Below are 24,120 nucleotides of genomic sequence, written 5' to 3'. Positions count from 1 at the left end.
GAAACAGTGCACACCAGTGGCCTCTTTTGTCACTGGTGAGCTTTCCTGGGCCCTCTTCCGCCTCATCTCTTGACCAGTTTCCATGCAAGTGCCATAGATGTTCTTGCAAAGACCACTGGAGATAATGGCTTTTACCACAGCAAATCTTTTCCCAAGACATACGGTGTTCAGGAGGAAAAGAACGCTCCTGGCTAATTTATGTTGCTTAGAAAACTGAAACAGATAAAGGAATCGCCTTTAAAAATCACCACCACACTGAAATATAATCAGGAACTGGGTAAACTCAACAATAGAAGGAAGTCGAATAGGCTGACCTTTCCCAAGTTGTTTTTAAACTGACATGTGAGTGGAAGTTACTGGTGTGATTTTGTTGGAGCTTCTGTTTTCCTAAGGAATTTGGAGTTTGAGCAGGGAAGTAGCCTTGTTCTTCAGACATAGAACAAGAAAGAATACATCCATTCTTCTGGGGGGTGAGAGGAGGGGGTATTATTGTAGCTGGGATCCATTTCTCCAAAAGATACAAATAAAATCACCAACCAGTAAGTTAAACAAGAAGTATTATTTATCTCTTACTACTGACCTGCATAGTTCTACACATTAGTAGAGCTTGAGGGGAGCAAGCTTTCAAAAGAAGGATTGGAATACACTGAGTTAATAAAAGGTCTCTTCTCTCAAGAAGTTTTTATAGTTTAACTCAAAATTTTTGCATTTTAAACAGGTTTGAAAGTATGTAATTTTCTTGCATCATCATTTGTCATTTGATTTTTTTATAAAGTTTATTTATTTATTGGCTGCGTTGGGTCTTCGTTGCTGTGTGTGTGGGCTTTCTCTAGTTATGGCGAGTGGGGGCTGCTCTTTGTTATGGTGAGTGGGCTTCTCATCGCGGTGGCTTCTTTTGTTTCGGAGCACGGACTCTAGGTGCACAGGCTTCAGTAGTTGCAGCACGTGGGCTCAGTAGCTGTGGCTCACGGGCTTAGCTGCTCTGAGGCATGTGGGATCTTCCTAGACCAGGGATCAAACCTGTGTCCCCTACGTTGGCAGGCAGATTCTTAACCACTGTGCCACCAGGGAAGTCCCACTTGTCATTTTAAAAGTTACATCTGTACAGTCTACATAAACTGTGATTTCTGGGTTTTCTAACATGGTAGCAAATACTGTGTATGTTGTATACTGAGTTGTCTTTTCATGTAAATATATTAATAAATTACCAAAAAGTAGGGGCCATTGTTAAACCATGTTTTTTAGTTGAGTTTAAAAAATATGGTCACTCGAACCTCAGTGTTGTAAGTAGATTTATCCAATTTACACTTATCCGTCAAAAAGTAAAGCCCCCAAATAAAACAGTGGCAATACATTTTTAACAACCAACACTAGAAGCAGAACCTCATGGTCAGTCATTCCTTGGATTGTACCTTTATGCAGAATCGTCCTGTGTTTGAAATCTTTGACTTCAAACCGTGAATCAAATTGTCTTCTCCTTGTCTAATTTCACAGCCCGTACTCCCATTCTGGGTCCTCTCCATCCTGCTCATTTTCCATTGTCTCCCGTTTCTTCTGAATTCCTGTTCAGGATTGCAGGGTCAATCGCTTTTACATCTCTCACACCAGAGTCCTTCCACATTCTTTTGTCCTTTTCCCACACCTGTCCGGTTCATCCTCAATCCTGGATCAGTTCTTTGTTTTCTCTCTATCTGAGTCAGCGGAGAAAAATCTCATCGCTGTGTTGATGGCAGGATTGCAAGCTCAGATCCTTTTTTGACCTGGCTCATCTGCTTGTTCTTGCTTGTCGTACTCATTTCCTACAGAAATGCTGCCAAACTTTTTCATTCTGTCTTTCCTCTTATCCTGAAAAACTCATATTCAAGAGATGACCTTGCCTCCTCTTTCACATAAAAAATAGAAACCTTCAGGATTGATCCCTCTCAATTTCTTCTTACTGCAAGTTACCAAGATTTTCAGGCCACCTTTTCCCTCTTCAAGCCCTAGCATAAAAGCTACCTTAGATCCCTCTCGCCCAGGGCAGGTCGTCAGTTCTGTTTCCTGAGCTTCAATCACATTATGAACATAATCACTATCAAAATGATGGATTTTTAGGAATAGATTTTAAATTTCCTGCTCTCCACTAAATATATCTGATGAAATAAAAATTCATATTTTAAGGAAAGACACGAAAAACTTAAACATGAAATTTTTTCTCTGCCCATTTGGACCTCCTCCCTCCTTTCTGGTGTGCATTGTCCATCTGCATTGTGCATAAACTAGACCTCCCGGATGGCAGTGATACCTGCTCAGCCATAAAGATCAATTTTTCTTCTTCTGGTGCCAGCCATGTCACTCCTTAAAAGGTAACCTTCCTTTCTCAGTCCTGTAGGAGGTTACGACGACCCACCAGTTGCCTTGAACATGCAGATATCTTTGGTGAATTTTATATACAATGCCAGTATATCATTTCCCTTAAAGTTAGTGATTGGTGCAGAACAGAATGGGTCAGATGACCTGGGGAGATACTGGGCTTCACCTAATGGAATTCTTAGCTTAAACTCTTACTTATGTCCTTATTAATGCTACTTGCTATATTGCTTGTATTCTGTCTATTTTAGAAGATAATTATTTCTTGCACTACCAAGTGTGTAACTGAGCCTCTTATAAAACTAAGCATGATGAGGTGACTTGAAATGATTGACCAAATATATAGTTCTATGAGATCAATGATTGTGATAGTAAAACTTGAGATATGGGAAGAAGCAGCAAAAGGGAAGCATTTCCTGAACCAGAACAGGTTAGTAAGAAGGCGGTCTGAAAAGCTTTTGGCTGCTATTAACAGGGCCTAGTCCAGTAATAGCATATGAGTTACCTATCAGTGAACTCCTCACCTGGGAATGAGCATTCCTATCACCATGGGACAGGTTGGTCATGAAAGGCCTCCCAAATCCTGGTTGAAATTAAAACTGAAAGGGAGGGGATTGTATAATAAGGTTGCCCACGCTCCAGTTCTGTGGGAATCAAGTCATCAGTCCCTGCAGATGCTGACTGACAATCCACCCTGAAAGGAATTCAGGGCGAAGATCAGGATGAGGTACTTTGTGTTCTGGGAAAACTGGCAGAACTGGCCCTCAGAGAGTCAGAGATTTTCAGGAGAAAACTTTGTGAACTCAGTTTCTTGCATCTTCCCACATGTAGAAAAGCTCTAAAACCATTAACTAAGATATCTGTTCCTCACAAAGAGCAGTAACCTTCCACCAAGATGTGACTGGTTGCCTGTACCCTAACCCCTTCTCTAAAATCACGTATATACTGGCCTCCCCCCTTCCCTATTCGGAACAGTCCTCAGAACTTTCTGAAAGACTGTTTCTTGGGTTATAATCCTCAGGTTGGCTTGAATAAAAATTTCCATTTCTTTCTTAATTGACTATTGATTAATTTTTTCATCAACATATCTTCAGGAAATGTAGCCTGTAATAATTATCATGTTATAATTTTTATAATTTAACTTTTTAAAATAAGTAACATATTCATATTGTACAAAATTCAAAAGGTAAAAAGAGAAATCAATGAACATTCTTCCACTGGGTCTAGCGACCCAGTTTCTTATGTATTTTCAAAAGATATTATTAGGTACATGTAACCAATTAAGTATTCTCCTTCATCCACACTTTTTGTATACACAGATACTGTCATATTATACACACTGTTATATACCCATAAGTTAACAATGGATACCAGAAATTCTTCCAAATCAGTATATAAATTGTTACTTCTTTCTGTTTTACAGACGCCCAGTTTGGTAGATTAAAGATGGTCACAAGTTCTTTGCCATACTTAAGAAATAGAGTCTATTTCCCTTCCCTTGGATCTGGGCTGGCCTTATTGCTTATTTTGTCAATAGAATGAGGTAGAAGTGATAATTTCCAAGGCTGGCCCTTAAGAGATCTTCAGCTTTATGCCCTGGCAACACTCTCTCTTGGAAGCTAGCCATATTGCTGGAATAAACCCAAGCCATGAGGAGAGGACACATGGAGAAGAGCTAATGCTAATACACTCTGGTCAACAATCTCAGCTGACTTTCAGTCCAACAGCCAGCACCAACTGCCAGCGATCTGAATGAGCCATCTTGGACAATATAGCCTCGTTGAGTTTCCAGATGACTGCAGCTCCAGCTAATATCACATAGAAGAGAATTTCCCAACTAAGCGTGGTTACCCATAGAATTTTGAGAAAAAATCAGTAATTGTTATCGTTTTAAGCCATTGTGTTTTAGGGTGGTTTGCGAATAGCAGTAAATAACCCACAACAACTAGTACTCCATCATATAGATATATCCTACTTTACTTAACCTCTATTGATGGATATTCAGGTTGTTTCTACTCTTGCTACTTTTTTGCTATTACAAACAATGCTGCAATTAATAATAATATATATATGTCATTTTGCATGTATGGGTATAATTGTGGGATGAATTCCTCAAGGTAGAATTGCTGGGTACAAGAAAGTATGCATCTGTAGTTTTGATAGATATTACTAATAATTATCCTCAGAGATTTTGCTAACTTACACTTCTATTAATAATGTAATAGGGAAGAATTTTAGTATTCTATTACAAGTTAATTACTAAAGGGATGTTGCCCATAAACTTAAGTTATGTATAATGGCCTGTCTCTGGGAACCCTGCCTCCCAGGTAATTAGCGTTAAGCTAAAATGCCTTTGTTTAGCTCACAGCAAATATCCTGACCAGGCCCACCTGGAAAAGGCTGCAGGAACGAAGAAGTTAACACATCCTCTCCAGAGTCTGGCCAGAACCAGGACTTTACTCCCTCTCCTTTTTAGTATCAAAGAAACATGAACTCTAACTCCAGGAAGTTGGTTCTTTGAAACTCTAGTTCACCACTTCATGGTCGCTGGGTCTCCAAATAAAGTCACTGTTGCTTTCTCCAACAACTTGTCTTTTGATTGGTTGGCCTGTCATGCAGCAAGCAGTACGAGCTTGGACTTGGTAACGTTAATATACGAAAATCACTGTTCTCCCATACTCCCAATAACAGTATGTGTTATCAGAATTTTTGATTTTTGTTAATATGATAAGTAGAAAATAGTATTTCAATCTGTGGCTCTATTTATAAGTGAAGTTGAACGTATTGTAATACATTTCAGAGCCATTTATATTTTCTCTTAAGTGAAAGATCCATGTCCTTTGCTCAGATTCTAGTAGGATTTTTTTAATTTATAGAACCTCTTCAGGAAATTTAACCCTTTATTCATAATAAAAGCTGTAAATATTTTTTCCCAATTTGTCATTTTTCTTTCGACTTTGCTTAGAGTAACCCTTGCTATGTATAACTTTTTGTTTTTATGTGGTCAAATTCATCAGAGTGGGGTCTTTCCCATTCTGAGAGCTAGAAATTCTGCCTTGGACTCTTCTAGTACTTCTTTTTTCATCCTTTGATTTTTATTGGTTTTTTTTTTGCATTTAAATCTTCTCTAAAATATCAATCTACTTTTTTTTTTTTCAGATGGCTTTCAGTTGTATTTCCTAATCTATTTACAAGTCTTTCTTGTAGCCCTTGTACTCCTCAAGGGCAGGAAACTTGTCTCTCTATGGACATATCCTAAAAACCTAGCACAACAGCTCATATAAAAAAGACTCTAAGTAACTATTGATAACCATATGAAAGAAACTTTCATCCTGCACTAAGTTCCACAGATAAAACCACAATTTTTGACATTATCTGGCAGGAGTTTGTCAAGAAAGAGCAAGGAAGCTACATCTTGAAAAAGCATGTTGGAAACGCTAGGACTCAAGGCTGAGTGATATAGGAGTATTTTGTAGTCTCTTTATACACTGTCCCTCCATATCCTTCATTCCAGGACCACTGAAGATACCAAAATCCCTTAGATGCTCAAGTCCCTTATATAAAATGGCACCATATTTGCACATAACTTACACACATCCTCCCATATACTTTATTTTTTAAATAAATTTATTTATTTATTGGCTGTGTTGGGTCTTCGTTGCTGCATGAGGGCTTTCTCTAGTTGCGGCGAGCAGGGGCTACTCTTCATTGTTGTGCGTGGGCTCCTCATTGCCGTGGCTTCTCTTGTTGCAGAGCATGGTCTCTAGGCGCGTGGGCTTCAGTAGTTGCAGCACTTGGGCTCAATAGTTGTGGCACACGGGCTTAGTTGCTCCATGGCATGTAGGATCTTCCCGGAGCAGGGATCAAACCTGTGTCCCCTGCATTGGCAGGTGGATTCCCAACCACTGTGCCACCTAGGAAGTCCCTCCCATGTACTTCAAATCATCTCTAGATGACTCACAATACCTAATACAATGTAAAATGATAAGTAAATAGTTACGTATGGGGCAAATTCAAGTTTTGCTTTTTGTAACTTTCTGGACATTTTTTTCCCCGAATACATTCTATCTGTGGTTAGTTGAATCCAAAAATGTGAAATTCACAGACGCTGAAGGGCTGACTTCATTTACTATCTATCAGGTGTGTGGCTGCTCTTTCTCCTGATGCTAATTAACTTAATACCTCAAATGCCAAACACTTATTTATTACCTTGCATACACAGACCTCTATTAGAGGTCTGGAATGTTGGTGGGTAGGTAGGTACTTTAATCTATTCTAACCTCTATCACAATAATTAACTTTAATTGCTCTTCACCCTGGTTACATGCTCTACCAACTCCTTGGTGTCCGTATAACTTTGTGAAGAAAGTAATTAAGAAAAAAAAAAGACAGCCCTGATATAAACCTCTTAAAAAACAAATGTGAATTATGTTTTAAACATTCCATAAACAAATATGTAAAATATTCAAAGGAAATGTGCTGCTTTTATTGTTTGTTTTGAGTGCTGCATCTGTTCTCCCAAGGAATGTCATGTCCTTAAATTCTACTCCTCAACAGACACTTTCTGATCCTGTAAATCACCTTCAAATTTACTTCATGATCAAAACTCTTTACCACCTGGTCACCACTCTAGACTTCCAAGTGACTAACATTTTTAATGGTTCCTTGTAATCTCTCTGATATGGAAATGTATGCAAGCACATGTCCACTCAAAAAGATTCCTTCTTTCTTCTTTTCATTCCTGTGTGCTTTAGTCAGAAGAAGAAATGTTTTAGGAAAGAAGGTATAGTGAGAAACTTGAGAAACCATTGATATGATTTGAGATGAGCTGTGGTTGAGGGGAACACAAAAGGATGACATGAAGTAGTTCTTTCTTTCCAAGTATAGCCAAGTACATTTAATTCCCCTGCTTTTCTCTTGTGTTTCTCAAAAGACTACAATAAAAACATTCTTCTGAGAGGTTTGCTTGGTATATTTCACCAGCTTTTTTTTTTTTTTTTTTTTTTTTACTGCTTCTTATGTTAGACATACACACTTCACAAAGTGGTTGAACATATAAGATAGATACATCTGTACGATGACTTGATGACACTCTGCTATCCTTATAGCAGATTGCATTTATTCAGAAACTATGAAGTCTGTTTGAAATTATCTCTAATAAAGTTTGTTAAACCATCAATACAACAGTTGTGTTTGTCAAGCTGCAATCCTCCCCATCGCCCACCCTCCACCTCTGCCTCAGCCAACTTGAAAAAAAATGGAATTGTTATAAAGTTCAGCGGATTCGCAACAGGGTAATGCCCTAGGAAGATACATAAATAGGATCTGATATATGTCTTAAATGGTTTTACTGAATTATGTCCCAATGATTTTGGAATCTTGATAATAATTTGTATGGCTAAAATATATCATTAAATGATACAATATTCTGTAATATACAAATACTGGTGCTTACCATATGACTTTTGTATTTATATCCATTTATAATATATCAAGGCATAACTCCAGGTTATTTGAAGAACACTGCTCGATAAGGAGCAATGAAGGGACTTCCTGGTGGTCCAGCAGTTAAGACTCTGAGCTTCCAGTGCTGGGGATGTGAGTTTGATCTCTGGTCGGGGAACTAAGATCCCACATGCTGCGAGGTGCAGCTGGAGTGGGGGGGAAGAGTGGGACTTCCCTGGTGGCGCACTGGTTGAAAGTCCGCCTGCCAATGTGGGGGACATGGGTTTGATCTCTGGTCCAGGAAGATTCCACATGCCGCAGAGCAACTAAGCCTGTGCACCACAAAAACTGAGCCTGAGCTCTAGAGCCCCCGAGCCACAACTACTGAGCTCTCAAGTTGCAACTACTGAAGCCCTTGCACATAGAGCCCATGCTCTGCAATAAGAGAAGCCACTGCACTGAGAAGCCCGTGCACCACAGCGAAGAGTAGTCCCTGTTCAATGCAACTAGAGAAAGCCCGAGTGCGGCAACGAAGACCCAATGCAAGCCAATAAATATAAATAAACAAATTAAAAGAAACCAAACAACCATTAAAACTCTTTAAAAAAAAAGAGCAATGAAGACTGAGGAATTGATGGAGACTCTGATATTACTTTTACGTTCTTCCCCAGCCACTGCTCTCATCATCCACAACTGGTTTGTTCGTGACCTCAGTTTGAAGTCTTCTTTTACTCAGGAATATAACATGTACAACAGGTATTGTAGTGCTTTTTAAAGATGGCCAAAATTGCTTTGACACTCCTCCCACCAAGAGGTCGTGCCCATGTCCTTCTTTCCTAGTGTCTGGATACACTCTGTGACTATTATAACCAAAACAAAACAGCAGAAGTGATCTGTGCCAGTTTCTGAGACCAGGCTGTAAGATTGGCAGCTTTCACTTCCTGACTCTTGGAAGACTACCTTGGATTTTCACCACTGGGAGAAGCTAGCTGCCATGCAAGAAGCCTGACTATCCTGACACAGCCCTGAACGCAAAGAGTACCTGCTAAGTCTTCGCTGGTCTAGCCCATCCCAGCCTAGGCACCAAGACCAGTCGTCAAGGACATTTTATCCTAGGCCTCCTAATCCCAGCAAACACCCCATGAAGAAAAATGAAGATCCCAGACATATGGCCCCAATCTAGCCATCCTAGCAGCTCTCAGCTATTCAAGCAACCCCAGCTGTGGCCACAAACATCATGTGTGAGACACAAGCTGTCTCTGCTGTGCTTGCTCTAATCCCTGACCCACAGAATCATAAGCATCATGGATACAGCCACAATCTTGATTTCAATGAGAGTTTCACAGGTGTGTATCAAATTATGCCCTTTAAAAATATGCAGTTTATTGTACATCAATTATATAACAATAAAGTTATTGAAAAAGAAAACATTTAAATTATTGTTGTTCTATACCACTGAGTTTTCAGGTGGTTTATGATCTGACGATAGATAACATGAATATGCACCTTCTATATTTTATGTTTATTTTTTTCTGATATTTAGTAAAATTAAAAATATAAACTTGACATATGAACTTAAAAGATATCAAATACTGTTTTTTATAATATTCAATTTGTTTTTATCTAATGTCTATGTGATCAAGACTATAAGATAATTAAATGTGTTTGACTTAAAAAAATCATATTGTGGATTGGCAGTAGTAGTATTGGTACTGTTTTCAAGTTGAGTGGTTTTCCCATCAGAACAGATTCTAGGCATGTGGTATATTTACTCCTTTGTTCCTAAATCCTAGTCCTTCCCCTAGACCATAATAGGTGTTCAACAAATGTTTACTAAAATAAATAAATGAAGTATGAAATAAACACTTAAGTAGAAAACTGTCCTTTTGTCTTAATATCTTTATCTTGAACATCTTAATTAAAATATACTGCAGATAATTTCAGTGCACTGGTGGAGTATCTGAGGTATTTAATATTTTTTTTATAAATTTAATTAATTAATTAATGTATTTATTGGCTGCATTGGGTCTTCATTGCTGCGCACATGCTTTCCTTAGTTGTGATGAGTGGGGGCTGCTCTTTGTTGTGGTGCGTGGGCTTCGCTTCTCATTGCGGTGGCTTCTCTTGTGGAGCATGGGCTCTAGGCGTGCAGGCTTCAGTAGTTGTGGCACATGGGCTCTATAGTTGTGGCTCTCAGGCTCTAGAGTGCAGGCTCAGTAGTTGTGGCTCACGGGCTTAGTTTTTTCATGGCATGTGGGATCTTCCCGGCCCAGAGATTGAACCCAGGTCCCCTGCATTGGCAGGCAAATTCTTAACCCCTTCACCACCAGGGAAGCCTTGAGGTATTCAATATTAAACCAAAAATGCAGACACTATGGAGTACCAAATGACAGCAAACATTGACTGAATACTTTCTAAATGCTAGACATTAGACTTGGTGCATTCATTTCTACTAATTGGCATTTTTTTATTCCCAGTTTCACACACAAGGACACTGAGGCACAGTCAAGTAAGGTACCTAATATTGTAAAACGTTTGCATGTGGCAAAGCCAGATCCTTTCGACTCCAGCACCTAAGTGCTTAATCACTACTTCATTCTTGTGCTTCATTAGAAAATAACATTATGACCACAAGTCTAACCAACAAGAATAAGACCTATAGAAGAACACAAAAGAAAGAAAAGTCAAGAATCTCTATTCTGCCCATTTCTTCTTTATTGTAGGCCAGATATGCATGATGGTTATTATAACTGCATATTATGAAAGATTAATCAGTGGTAAAGACCAAATTAAAGATACACAAAGAATTTTTAGAGAAATCAACTCTGGTCAAAAAAACCCTTCCTTTAACCAAATCTTAAACCTCATTCCATTGTTGTTCTCTACAATCTTAGGAAGAATCAGAGACGTGATAATATTTTCCAAAGACTTTAGGTAGCAAATGAGGGAGGTGAAAAGTTAAAAATGGAGGAGAAATTTTGTTTCAAAATTTTAATATTAATAGTAATGAGCATACATTCAGATTTATGCCAGATTTTATACATATTTTAGATGTATAAAATGTTTGTATGCTTGCTATTATTAATTTATTATATGTATATAAATTCATATATGGATTATATATATATATTACTTGTAAATATATATTTGATAACAAAATTGGTATTCAGGACAGTAAGAAATTAGGGAGAGAGTATGCTGTATGAACAGCTCTTTGTAATGAGTCTTCCTGACCTAAACAAAAATATATCAAAACTCTTCATTTTCTCAGTAAATGTTTATTCTGTGTTTTAAGTTATGGCAGAAATGTTTAACAAGAGCTAGTCTTCATTTGTTATTACTATGACCATGTGTTTTTACTAAATGTAATAAGTTCTCTGTCCACTAAACATTAATTAATAAGCATGAAAAATCATTGTGCTCTGTGTAGGAATGTTGAAAAATGTAGATTTTCTCGAGATATGAATGACAACTTTCATTATAGTTTTGAAAAGAAACCCTGGTATTTGTATATTTTTTGTTTGTTTTAAATAAATACATCATTGGAGTGCTGATAAATTTTACTTCTGGATCAAATGAAAGTTTAAATTTAGAAGGTATATATGAGGGTGAGCCAAAAATCATCCATGCTCCGGTTATATTAAAACTTCTGTTGGCCGCACTGTCTTATCAGTGCTTTCCATTCAAGGCTACTGTCTCCCTAGTCACTGCTGTGCGGGTGTAAACGTGTTACATCAGTTCATTTGTAACTGTGGTGTGAGCAAACATGGATGCCCCACTTGTGATTTGCATGAAAGAAGAGCAGCGTGCAGTGATTCATTTTTTGTGGTCTGAGGGTGTGCACGTCCACACACTACTGCCCACTCTGTCAACACTGCAAAAACTTCGTTTTGTGGTGTTAAAGCATCCTCCCTATAGTCCTGATCTTACTCCAACGGACTTTGACCTGTTTGGTCCCCTGAAAGCAGCCTTATGAGGACGAAGATTTGCTTCTGATGAAGAAGGGAAGACAGCGGTGCATTTGTGGCTCGGAGCTCAGCCTAAAACATTTTTTAATGAGGGAATACGAAAGCCTGTTGACAGATGGACAAAGTGTATTGAAAAGCAAGATTATGTCAAAAAATGATGTGTTCATATTTTCTGGAAGTTAATCAGCGCTTTCCTGGTGGCGCAGTGGTTAAGAATCTGCCTGCCAAGGCAGGGAACACAGGTTTGAGCCCTGGCCCAGGAAGATCCCACATGCCACAGAGCAACTAAGCTCATGTGCCATAACTACTGAGCCTGCGCTCTAGAGCCCGAGAGCCACAACTATTGAGCCCATGTGCCACAACTACTGAAGCCTGCACACCTAGAACCTGTGATCCACAATAAGAGAAGCCACCGCAACAAGAAGCCTGCACACCATAATGAAGAGTAGCCCCCTTTCTCTGCAACTAGAGAAAGTCCACGCACAGCAATGAAGACCCAACACAGCCAATAAATAAATTAATTAATTAATTTAAAAAAATCAAGCTTTGTCTAAAAAAAGTTAATAAAATAAATTCTACAGCCAGAGTGCGGATAATTTTTGACTTACCCTCGTACCAATAAACTTTTAAAAATTCTCATTAAAATTTTTTTTAATTTTCATTCCAAAATTTCCACCAAATAACTTATGTTTTTAAAATATCAAAACATACATGATAAGCAAATAAGACATTATTTGTACTAGTGTATTCTAATACTTGAACTATATAGTGCCCCAGAGATGGGAGGAAAATGACATTTTCAAGATAATTAATTTTCTAGTTAAAAATTAATATTTTATAATATGACCTGACCAAGTCCATAGGCTTCTTTTTCTTTTTCTTTAAGAACTTTTATTGAATACAATTGACATACAATAAACTGCATATATTTAAAGTGTACAATTTGATTTTTTTTTCTTATTAGTAATGTATATATGGCAATCCCAATCTCCCAATTCATTCCCCCCACCCCCTGCCACTTTCCCCACTTGGTGTCCATATGTTTGTTCTCCACATCTGTGTCTCTATTTCTGCCTTGCAAACAGTTGATTTGTAGCATTTTTCTATATTCCACATATGTGTTAATATACGATATTTGTTTTTCTCTTTCTGACTCACTTCACTCTGTATGACAGTCTCTAGGTCCATCCATGTCTCTACAAATGTCCCAATTTCATTCCTTTTTATAGCTGAGTAATATTCCATTGTATATATGTACCACATCTTCTTTATCCATTCGTCTGTTGATGGACATTTAGGTTGCTTCCATGTCCTGGCTATTGTAAATAGTGCTGCAATGAACATTGGAGTGCATGTGTCCTTTTGAATTATGGTTTTCTCTGGGTATATGCCCAGTAGTGGGATTGCTGGGTCATATGGTAACTCTATTTTTAGTTTTGCAAGGAACCTCCATACTGTTCTCCACAGGGGCTGTATCAACTTACATTCCCACCAACAGTGCAAGAGAGTTCCCTTTTCTCCACACCCTCTCCAGCATTTACTGTTTGTAGATTTTCTGATGATGCCCATTCTAACTGGTATGAGGTGATACCTCATTGTAGTTTTGATTTGCATTTCTCTAATAATTAGTGATGTTGAGCAGCTTTTCATGTGTCTTGTGGCCATCTGTATGTCTTCTTTGGAGAAATATAGGCTTCTTTTTTTTATAATTTTACTGTGTTCTCAAATCTATTGAAATATTATCTATTTTAAATTATCTATTGCCTCATCCAGTGCTTGCCAATTTTTTAAAAACACTAAAATAAGTAGCTCTAGTTGATAGTTTGCTTAAAAGAGAATATCACCTTACAGTCATTTAAATTCAACTTCCTCAAAACTTCTTTATAGAAGCAGCCAATTAATCCTGCCTCTGGGCTCCACAGTGAGTATAATTTTTCTTTAAAAATTGCCAGTTTCACTGACCCATACTCCATCACATAAGTTTTAGTATTTTGCTGGGGAAATTAGTAATGCCTGGTGACCAACGTGCTCTATTTAGTGTACCGCTTCATCAAGTGCTAATATGTATGTCTCCATGACTAGTGATTGCTGAGTCTCCTCATGCTTGTAAATTTCCAGACATTTTCCTTACTACGTGGAGTAAAGTGTTAAGTTGATAGATTTTGATGACATTTAAAATGATTACCCAGCAGTAATTATTGGGTAAAAGAAAAAATTGCAATGCTTCCTATTTCTTTGAAATTGTATAAACAGAGGCCTTCTCAACATGACACCTCAGCTAAAATTTAGGGGTGTGCCAACACTTAAATATGTAAATACATTTCACTTGAGCAAAGTAAATATCAAGTTCCATTTATTTTTTAGCACATTCGCAAGTAGGATCATAATAAAATTTAAACTGATTTCATTTATTGAATTCTATAACTTTAAAAGATAATCTACCATGAGTCAATCGGAACATCATTTACATTGCTTATATCAAATAAGTTTAAATCTATGAATGTATAATGATACTAAACAACAAATTCCATCATTGGTCACCTTTGGAGGATATTAGGGAACAAACTCATTATTCTGAAAATCAGTAAATAGAAGGAAAGAATCAAACATTTATCCTGCCTTTCCATAAAGAGATGTACCTCAGGACAAGCAAATGGTTGATGAAGGAAAGTTTCTTTTTGTAGAAGTAACTGCACAAATAATAGAAAAAGGAAAGACAATTAGAATAATGCCATTTCGCAACTCTAAGTTAAATTAATGGATTTAAGCAAAGATCAATGACTTCAAACATCACAAAAAGAGAAGCAACCAGGCATGTGTGCCTTCTGATAGGTTCTTTGAACCTGAATCTGATCAAGCCTCTAGATCTATTGATCAATTTACAGAAAATACAAGACATACAGAAAAGAAAAAGGAATGTATTAAGTGACAGCATGAGGTGCAATTGGCAAAATTCACACTGAAAATTATAGAACAAACAACAAACAGTTTCTAGCACAAATAAATTGCAAGGAAAATACAAAGAGATGGATAAATTCAGACATAACATTACATAGCATCTTTAGACAAATTTTTTTTAACCATTTGCGTTTCAGAGATTTTTCCCATCGACTTATTAAAAAACGATAGAGATGTAATCTTTCTAATTTTTAAATTATTGTTTCTCTTTTCTAATGTAATGGGGTAATAATAATAATCTCAAGTTTGAAAGTAGTCTCTCTTTCATTGAAGGAGGAAAAAAAGCAAGCCTGTAAAATTTTTTCCATACTCAACTAAGGACAGACACTATTTCCACTCTGACCTTGGAGTCCTGTATCAGTTTGCTAGGGCTGCCATAACAAATACCAGACTGGATGGCTTTAATAACAGTAATTTATTTTCTCACAGTTCTGGAGGTTAGAAGTCCAAAGTCAAGGTGTTGACAGGTCTGGTGTCTCCTGAAGCCTCTCTCCTTGACTTGCAGGTGGCCACCTTTTGTTGTATCCTCACATAGCTTTTTCTCTATACAAATGCACCCCTGTTGTCTCCTGGTATGTCCAATTTTTTTCTTCTTATAAGGATATCAGTCACATTAAATTAGGGCTGACCCTAACACCCTTATTTGAACTTAATCACCTCTCCAAATACAGTCACATTCTAGGGTACTGGAGGTTAGAGCTTCAACATGAATTTTGGGGAGAACAATTTAGCCCATAACAAGTCCTTTCAAAAATCTCATGTTTATTTTAACATCAAAGCCACATTAACTGCTTAAAATGGTTTGAAATCTAGAAAAAACTTCAATGTTGACTCAAAAGCTAAGCCCTTGGGACTTTCCTGGTGGTGCAGGAGTTAAGAATCCGTCTGCCAATGTAGGGGACGTGGGTCCGATCCCTGGTCCAGGAAGATCCCACATGCCATGGAGCAACTAAGCCTGTGAGTAGTTGTGAGCCACAACTACTGAGCCTGCGTGCCTAGAGCCCATGCTGCACAACAAGAACAGCCACTGCAATGAGAAGGCCGCACACTGCAATAAAGAGTAGCCCCCCTTCGCTGAAACTAGAGAAAGCCCGTGCGCAGCAACGAAAACCCAATGCAGCTGATAAACAGATATTTAAAAAAAAGCTAAGCCCTCGAAGCTCATGGAATTAATTACAAAGCTGCACTTTGCAAATAGTCTGTAGCCCAACACTTCTAATCAGTGCTTGACTCTCACATCCTAATTCTCCAGACATGTGCCCTCCAATATGGTAGCCACATGTGGCCAATAAGCATTCAGAATGTGGCTGGTCCAAATTGAGATGTGCTGTAAGTCTAAAATCACTGAATTTCAAAGGCTTAGTAAGAAAAAAATTTATAAACTATCTTGTAATTTTTATATTGATTACATGTTCAAATATTTTGGATACATAGATTATTAAAGTTAAATTAATCTGTTCCTTCTTATCTTTAAAAAAATATGGTTGCTAAAAAAGTTTAAAATTACGTATGTGGCTAGATTTATATATTTATTGGATGGTGCTTTCCCCAAATGCAGGTATTGTGTCATTTGAATTAAGACTTGTTTTGAGGGCTTTCTTAGACTTCCAATTTTAACCCTCCCCGAGAATTCCTTCTCTTTTCCAATCCCCACTAATTTACTTTTTAAAATCCATATTTCAAATCTAAGGAACACTTGCCCACAAGTGTTGTAGGAAGACAATCTGTAACGCTAACTTAAATTCAACTGAAATGTTATATTTATTGAAATTCTAAGTGATGAGTAATCCTGTTGCCTTTCACCTTTCCCTGGAAATGAGAGAAGTTGTAAAAATAGCAATAGACAGATATCCTCATTTCTCATTTACTAGTACTAAGTAGTCTTATGCTCTAATTTTATCAAAACACTAGAACTGAGATTATCAGGGTTTCTAAAAAGTTTGAAGTAATTATTTTATATATTTACAGCTGCTAGATCTTATGATGTGATAGATATTTTGGTTTGTTTTAAAGTTGTTGAACAGTTGAAAGGGAGAACTACAGATAGGAGTATTTCAAGATCAGGAATTTATCACTTTTTCAGGAACATAAAATATGGTTAACATTCACACCTTTTAGAAGTATTTATTTTCCATTTTTAAAATAGTATTGTTGGGTGTAATTTAAAGGAGTGCTAGAACTTCAATCCCCAGCAGGAACTGGAACATTTACAGATTGAAAGCATTTTAAAATTCCTGTTTGCTATACCCTGCTTTAAGCACTTTCATATAGCTGGGAAGTGGAGAGGGAAAAAAGTGCTCAATTTGCACAGTGAATGATTAAAGGAAAGATAAAAGCTAATAACCCTGTTACTTAACTAATTTTTTAATTTTCAAAGCTAACTTGGGCTATGTTAAACTACATGCCCCTCCCAGTGGATCTACTGAAAATATATAAAAGCAAAAAGAACCCTCCCCCCAAATCCTTAACCTTAACTACAAAATTTTATTGTTTATATTCATGAGGGCAAAATGAAAATAAATTACATTGTTTCTCAAATATATTATCAACTTCTATCATTAAAATTTTTAATTGTGAGCATTGTAACTCACCTTCAATGGATATAATTTTATATCCTAAGTATGATGTCAAGCATACCTTCTAAATTCCTTACATTGAATAAGATACTTACCATCAACACTTGTGATTTAAAATTTTTCTCTAAAATTTGCATTTTAAAATTAAATTTGTAAAAAATCCTATTTTAGCAAGCTTGATTATATCAACTGGTAAAACTTTATTTTACAAGCAATAGGAATTGGATCAAATGATTATTATAATCCAGAGGAATTATTTTATAACCAAAGCAAATGCCATTATACATACTGCCAATACAGATTTAATAGACAATACTGAACTGTACAAGAGTTATTTATTTTTCCTTAATCCCAAAGCTCTTTTAGTAATACAAAAAGCCATATTAACATTTTTCCATTAGAAAACAACGTGATGTACAAAACTTTGGATGAAAAGATATCTGTCAAATTTCACCTAATCATTTGGTGGAAAACCCACCACTCCATCAATACCACCCAAAGTATTTTAGGCAATGATTAAAGTCAAAGTAAGCATCTTAATAAATTCCAGCTGTTAAAAAAAAAAAACTTAGCAATACAGTTGGCTACATAGTATTTTTGACTACTCAGTTACTTTTTAAAATCCATTTTTTTTCTGAGTTCTACCACATACCAAGTGCTACACTTGTCCAAGTAGGTATTTGAAAGACATTTTGTTGGTAAGGTGGAAGACCCCATAAAGCAGTCCTTTGGTTACCAGATTTGACTTTTAACTTTCAAACATCCTCCAAGATCAAGAAACCCCAACTAAAGGTACACACTCTTCCAACTACTTTTTGATTTTATTAGTGGGGAGGGTGTTGGTAAAGAGGTCATGAACTATTACTTATAACCCATTATTTCCAATGAAAAGCGCATGTCAAAAGCTAATTTGTTATTTTTATAAGTTTAACATTTGGCATTGTTATTACAAATGTGGTTCACTGACTTATTGGGAACCCTACAAGGCACACTGCTCAAAAACAGCAAAGCTGGTGTGCATAAACGCTTTTCCTTGCATCTAGTTAAGTAATGATATTTGATATCATCTTTATCTTAAAATTCCATTCAGCTTAGGATCCAGTGAAGAAAATAAATCCAGTTATGGGGTGGTAAAGAGCAAAGAAGGTAAATTAGTAAGGAATATTACTACAGAAGGAAGTTTTATTCTCTATCTTTTCCTTTGAATAACAAGATGCTAACACACTACTTTCATTAAAAAAAAAAAAAAAGCTTGCAACTATTCAGTTGAGGCAAGTACTAAAGGCCCATAACCTGACAATGTCTTCCATTAACCACCATTACTTCTTTACATAAGCTTGTTTTCCTAAAGTATAATGCATACTCTAAAAGCTATAATTTGGAAATGAGCCAAACACTAAGTAATTACAATGGCAGGTAATACACCATCAGTTTTTGAAACACATTTGGTCACTTTTCATGACCCATCTGCAGTCTGGATTAAATAGACTCTCACTCAGTATAAATTTGCTTTGGGATCTGCATGACAAAAAAGAAATGTAGTTTTATGACATTTTCACATAAGACATTTAAATAGTCTTTGTGTCATACATACCACTTTTGTATTAAGTGATTCATCCTAACATGCTATATAACTACAATAAAAATAACTGTTCAATTTTTAAATGAAAACTAAATGCAGATAAATGGTAACAGATTTGACATGGAATGTTGTAAGATATTCCTTACATAACCTAATACTGATCATAAATTTCTGAGTTTGAAAACTTCAGATTAAAAACCACAAGAAAATTTAGTTTTGATGGAATAGGAGATCTTCTTCAAAATGAAACTAGGACCTCAAAGTCTCAGTATTTTATCAGAACATAAAGAAACACAACAAATTTGTACATTTTATTCACATTTATTTTTTGCTTTTAGTGTGCTCACAGAAAATTAGAACACCTTAAGCAGGAGTTTAATAGCAATTTTTGTAAGCAAAGTTACATTCCATCTCTAAGTCAAATTGGTCAAAGCTTCTCCAGTATTTACAAAACATGATAGACAAGATGCTACACAAAACCATTGCATCTGAAGATTTTTTCCTTATTCTCAAAGACGACTGGAAAAGAAAGCATTGTCTGCTGTAATCAAAAACATACCACAGTATAAACAGTAACCATTCCACTTATCACAGCTTGGTTGAGTTTAAAATTTGTGTTTAAAAGGTCCAAGATGACTGCAATTTTACAAAAATGGGCAGGGTGGAAAGTCGCAAACTTCATGTGCTTCTGGATATCAAGATTTGTTTTTATACAATAGTCACAGTTAAAAACACCCTGCTGGTAATACATAATTACACTTTATTAAGGTCATAAACCAGCAATAAACAATAAAGCCTATACAACTTGTAGTTCTACTTAATCACTGACTGGTACAGCTAACATGAGATAAGTGAAAAGTTCCTATGGTTTAAATGAACTCCTAAGACTATGATCTTTTTAAAAATCTGGGTATTGGTGGTTTTTTTTTTTTTCTTCTTCTCATTCCTTCTTAGTCAAGACTTGTAGTGTTGTAAACCTGCCTCACAAAATACATCGTAATAACTTTTCTTAAAAAAAAAAAAAGACTAAGCCTTTATACCATCATTTCTAGTGGTACATTATCTTGGCAATGTTATGCACCACTTAAATTTCTCTATCGTGGCTCCTATCACTTCATCTGATATCCCTTTTTGACCCACCCATCTCCTTCATATATGGGCATGTCTATAGATTGACAAAGAAAGTTTACATTTTTGAATAAAGATGCAAAGTATGCAAAAAACATTAATACTGATGCAAAAAATAAAAATAAAAGAGAAACAAGGCAGAGGAAGGTATTTAAGCTCTCCTCGACCAGTTGGAATGGTGGTAACAGAATGATCTGAGATGGGATCTGTGGGGAAGGGGTTAAAAACAAAATTTGCTGCTTAAAAAAAAGTAAAATAAAAAAAGACATCTTTAAAATCAATCCCTGGTTGTAGACAAGTTCTCCAAAACCAGTACCTGGCACCACTCCAACAAACAAACGGGGGAGGGAGAGGGGGGAGGAGAAAAGTTCTTCGATTATCTCAAAAAATCTCGCCCTTTTACTCTGCCGCCTCCGCCGGGGGGGCTTCTGGACTGCACTCGGGCTGGGCCTCCTGTGAGGGGGCTGCGCAGGCTGACAACGCCGCGGCGGCCGCCGCGTCCTCCGCGGGGGCCGCCTCCTGCTCCGGGGCCGCGCCGGGCCCAGCGGCCGAGGGCGCCTCGCAGGCGGCCGCGCTGGCCCCAGCCTCCTCCGCTTTCTCCTCGGCCTTGCTGGGCTCCTCGGCGACCTTGGCCTCCTCGCTGACGGGCGGCTTCTCGGGCGCGACGGCGGCCTCCTCGGGCTTGGCCTCCTGCGGGTCGCCCCCTGCCGCCCCCTCCTCGCCGGCGGCCGCCTCCTCGCCCGGCGCCGCCGCCGGCTCCCCGGAGGCCGCGCCCGCAGCCTCGCCGGCGGCCGCGGCGGCGCCCCCGGCGGCTTCGTCCTTGCCGCCTTCGGCAGAGGCGCCAGCGGTGCCTTCGGCCTCACCGCCCTCTCCCGCCTCCTTCTTGTTCTTCTTGAAGGAGAAGCCGCTCAGCTTGAAAGACTTCTTGAAGGAAAAGCGCTTCTTTTTTTTTTTCGGGGTCTCGTTGCTGGGCGAGGGCGTGGCCCCGTCCTCGGCCTTGGGCGAAGACGTCGAGGAGGCGGCCGACGCGGCCTCCCCCTCCGCGGCCGTAGGCGAGCCGGGCTCGGCGGCCTCGCCCTCCACGGGGGCCTCCTTTTCCGCAGGGCTGGCCCCGGCCTCGGCGGCGGCGGCGGCGGCCGGCTCATCTTTCTCGGCCGCGGCGGGCGACGCCGCCCCGCTCCCGGCGGCCGCGGGCTCCTCCTTGTCGGCGGCCGGGGCGCTGCCGTTGGCCTGCAGCTCCTCCTTGGCGCCGGGCTCGGCAGCCGCGGGAGAAGCGTCGCCGTTTACCTTCACGTGGCCGTTTTCCTGCGGGGCAGAGAAAGCGGGAGGTCACTGGAGGGGCCCCGGCCTGTCACCCCCGCCCCCACCCCTGGGCCGGTAGGGACCAGCGTCCCGGGGTCCCCTCTGGTTTTGGAGCTCCTCTCCTTTATGGGGAGGCTGGATTGGATGCCCAGACGAGAGTTCCTCGAAGACGTGGGGGCAGCGCCGTTTGAGGTGCCAAAAGGCACTGCTGAAGCCTCCACTACGCAACAAATGCCTCGAGGCCTTTAAAAGGGCCGGGTCCGAAAGGTGGAAAGCAAAGGGTAACCCATTCCAACCTTCGCCTCACGGGCTTTGGGATAAAAGAGTAACGTGATATACACCAAACGCCCTTTGGAAGGAGGCACAGCGAGCCGGAGCGGGTGATCTGCGCCTAGGTTACACACTCCCCTTTCTCCCTTAACTCTAAAGCCCTCTTCAAAACATCCAGAACTCCCAGGGGGATCCCAGCGTTCCAGCCAGAAGCGCCCCGGCTGCGCGCGCAAAGGCCCCATGCCAGCCTACACGCTGCGGTCTACAGGGGGCGCTGCGCCTCCACCGCGCGGAGCCGGGCGCAGGCAGGCGCGGAGGGGCGGGGCCGCCGGGCCACCCCGCCCTGCCCGGTCGGGCCCTGCCCGCTGGCCGAGGCGCCCCCGAGCCGGGGTAGCGCAGCCCAGAGTCCGCAAACAAAGCTCAGGTGGCATCCTGGTCGGGATAAAACCAACAAGGCAGGGGGAACCCACTATTTCAGAGGTCTCGCCTCTGCTTCCACGCCCACCTTCGCCTGTGATTCTGCGAAGCCCGGGCGCGCCCAGACGACTCATTTTGCATTTTTAACGGGTTCAAAGCCTCTTGGCAAAGGTTGCCTTCCCTATTAGGTTAGGGTAGGCGAAGCAACACGGCCTCTCCTCTAGGAAAAGAGGCGTGGTGGGTGCCCGGTGTTTGTGAAACAGCCACCCTTGGCCGACCTCTCGCGCCCACCCAACCGTGGCCATTCGCCTGCGTTCGGGCAGCGCCGGGGCAGCCCCCGCAGTGGTCCAGGCGCCACGCACACCAACAATCTCGACCGAAACACACGAACTGCCTCTTGTTGACCATCAGGACAGGTTCTTCAAGGACCCACAGAGTCTTCCCACCCTAGGGAGACCATTTAAAAGTCAGATGGGTGTGTAATCCCACAGACAGCGACGAATAAAGATTTAGAACAGTGGGGAAAGCCCATCTAAAGGGCCGGAGCCCAGCTCCAGCCAGCCACCCAGCAACCTTTCCAAGAACCCAGGGCACGCAGCCTCGGCATACAATAAGACAGACCTTCTTCCCTCCTCGCCTTTCTCCACCGCCATCCCTACTGCACTCCCCCCCACCCACCCACACAGACAGTCACACCAGTTCAGAAATCTTGAAGGCAACCTAGTCTCGACAACAAACAAGAGAGACACTCAAACACCTTTGTGCCCCCCAAACACAAATGCAACCTGGCTGGGGGCGGGGGGGTGCGGTAGCACCTAGCTAGTCACGTTCTGCCAAGCTCCAAACACGCCATTTTAGACGATTTACCACTTCTTTCTTCCCGTCTACACAAGAATTCGCCAGGATTCTCCGGGAACCATTACTCTGGGGTGGGGGGGGAGACCCCATCTATGAGAAATTGACAATTTAGGCCATCTCTTTCCATTCAACTTTCAGACTGAAATCTGGCCACGCTCCTCTCCGCCGAGTGCGCCTCGGACACGACCAGGAGGCAAAGGGAAGCGTCAGGACTAGAGAAAGACACCAAAGAAATGACCAGAACCACAGGTAGCATTTACCTGCCCATTCGCTTTAGAAGGCGACGAGGCCACAGCCGCCTCCCCGGGCCTCTCCGCGGCGGCTTCTCCCTTCGCAGCGGTCTTGGAGAACTGGGCACCCATGCTGGCTTCTTCAACAAAGACACTCAACAGATCCAAGGAGGGAACAAAGAGCTTCGGGTTGGTGTAACGACGGGGCAAGCAGCAGCGGCGGCGGCGGCAGCGGCGGCGGCAGCAGCAGCGGCAGCACACACACCGGAGGGAGGGGGGAGTGGGGGTGGCGAAGAGGACAGAACAGAACCGATTAAATACACTCCGGATAAAAAAATTTTAGTCGAAGAGATCAAAAAGCAGCAGCGCTGGAAGCAGGGGAAAAGGGTGGAAAAGTCGAGCACAAAAAAAGGAGCCCAAGTGTAGTTTTTTTAAAAAAGAAGTAATAAAAAAATCCTAGATTTGTAGCCGCACTGTAGACAAGAGGAAAATGGAGAAATCTCCCTGGTTGCTAATAAGATGCGGGGTCCAACGCCCAAGTGCACAGATGAATGGGCTCGCAGGCGCTGACGCGGCCCCCGCGCGCGCCGGCCAATCCGCGCGCCGCACACAAAGCAGGGGGCGGGGCCTGCGCGCCCGGCGAACAATGGAGCCGCGCTTTGCAAACGGTTTGAAAATCAGCCTCAGACCGAGAATTAATGTCCTCCAAATAAATAAATCAATTAAAAAATACATGCCTCTTGCCTCCTTCTGCTTGAAAATAATAATGCATTACTTGATTGGCTTGCTTTGTTTGTAATTAATTAACGCAGGGGGGTACTTGTGGATGGGGGCGGAGAAAGCGTTAACTTGACTCGCTTTGACTCCGGTAGGTCTATACGCGTTTCTGTCTCCCTCCACTCCCTCCCCTCCCCCATCTTATCCGTGTGTTTATGTGTATGTGTGTGTATGTATGCTAGTTTTAAAGACAATGGTTGGGGTATGTATGCAGCCTGTTTTCTGTCTCTGTGTTCCATGTTGGTTTCGCAGATACTACA

General features: G+C 40.4%; 1 protein-coding gene across 1 annotated transcript; it reads right to left on the bottom strand.

The window, feature by feature from the left end:
* Positions 1-19,179: 19,179 nt before the first annotated feature.
* MARCKS (myristoylated alanine rich protein kinase C substrate) lies at positions 19,180-23,630 on the bottom strand. Its single transcript, XM_057739448.1, has 2 exons — positions 23,114-23,630; positions 19,180-21,311 (listed from the first exon to the last, which is right to left on the bottom strand). The coding sequence occupies exons 1-2, from the start codon at positions 23,213-23,215 to the stop codon at positions 20,406-20,408; spliced, it is 1,008 nt and encodes a 335-aa protein (XP_057595431.1). The 5' UTR covers positions 23,216-23,630; the 3' UTR covers positions 19,180-20,405.
* Between the last annotated feature and the right edge of the window lie 490 nt (positions 23,631-24,120).

Source organism: Hippopotamus amphibius, chromosome 6 (assembly GCF_030028045.1).
Source record: "Hippopotamus amphibius kiboko isolate mHipAmp2 chromosome 6, mHipAmp2.hap2, whole genome shotgun sequence".
NCBI lineage: Eukaryota > Metazoa > Chordata > Mammalia > Artiodactyla > Hippopotamidae > Hippopotamus > Hippopotamus amphibius.
Note: the sequence above shows the minus strand (reverse complement) of the source record. Positions and strands in the feature narration are given on the sequence as shown.

What these genes read in the sequence shown, in the direction of transcription:
- MARCKS (XM_057739448.1), bottom strand. Translation starts at nt 23,215, where the DNA reads ATGGGTGCCCAGTTCTCCAAGACCGCTGCGAAGGGAGAAGCCGCCGCG. An exon ending in CTTCTAAAGCGAATGGGCAG is followed by an intron (nt 21,312 to 23,113) that starts GTAAATGCTACC and finishes TCTGCCCCGCAG; the next exon opens with GAAAACGGCCACGTGAAGGT.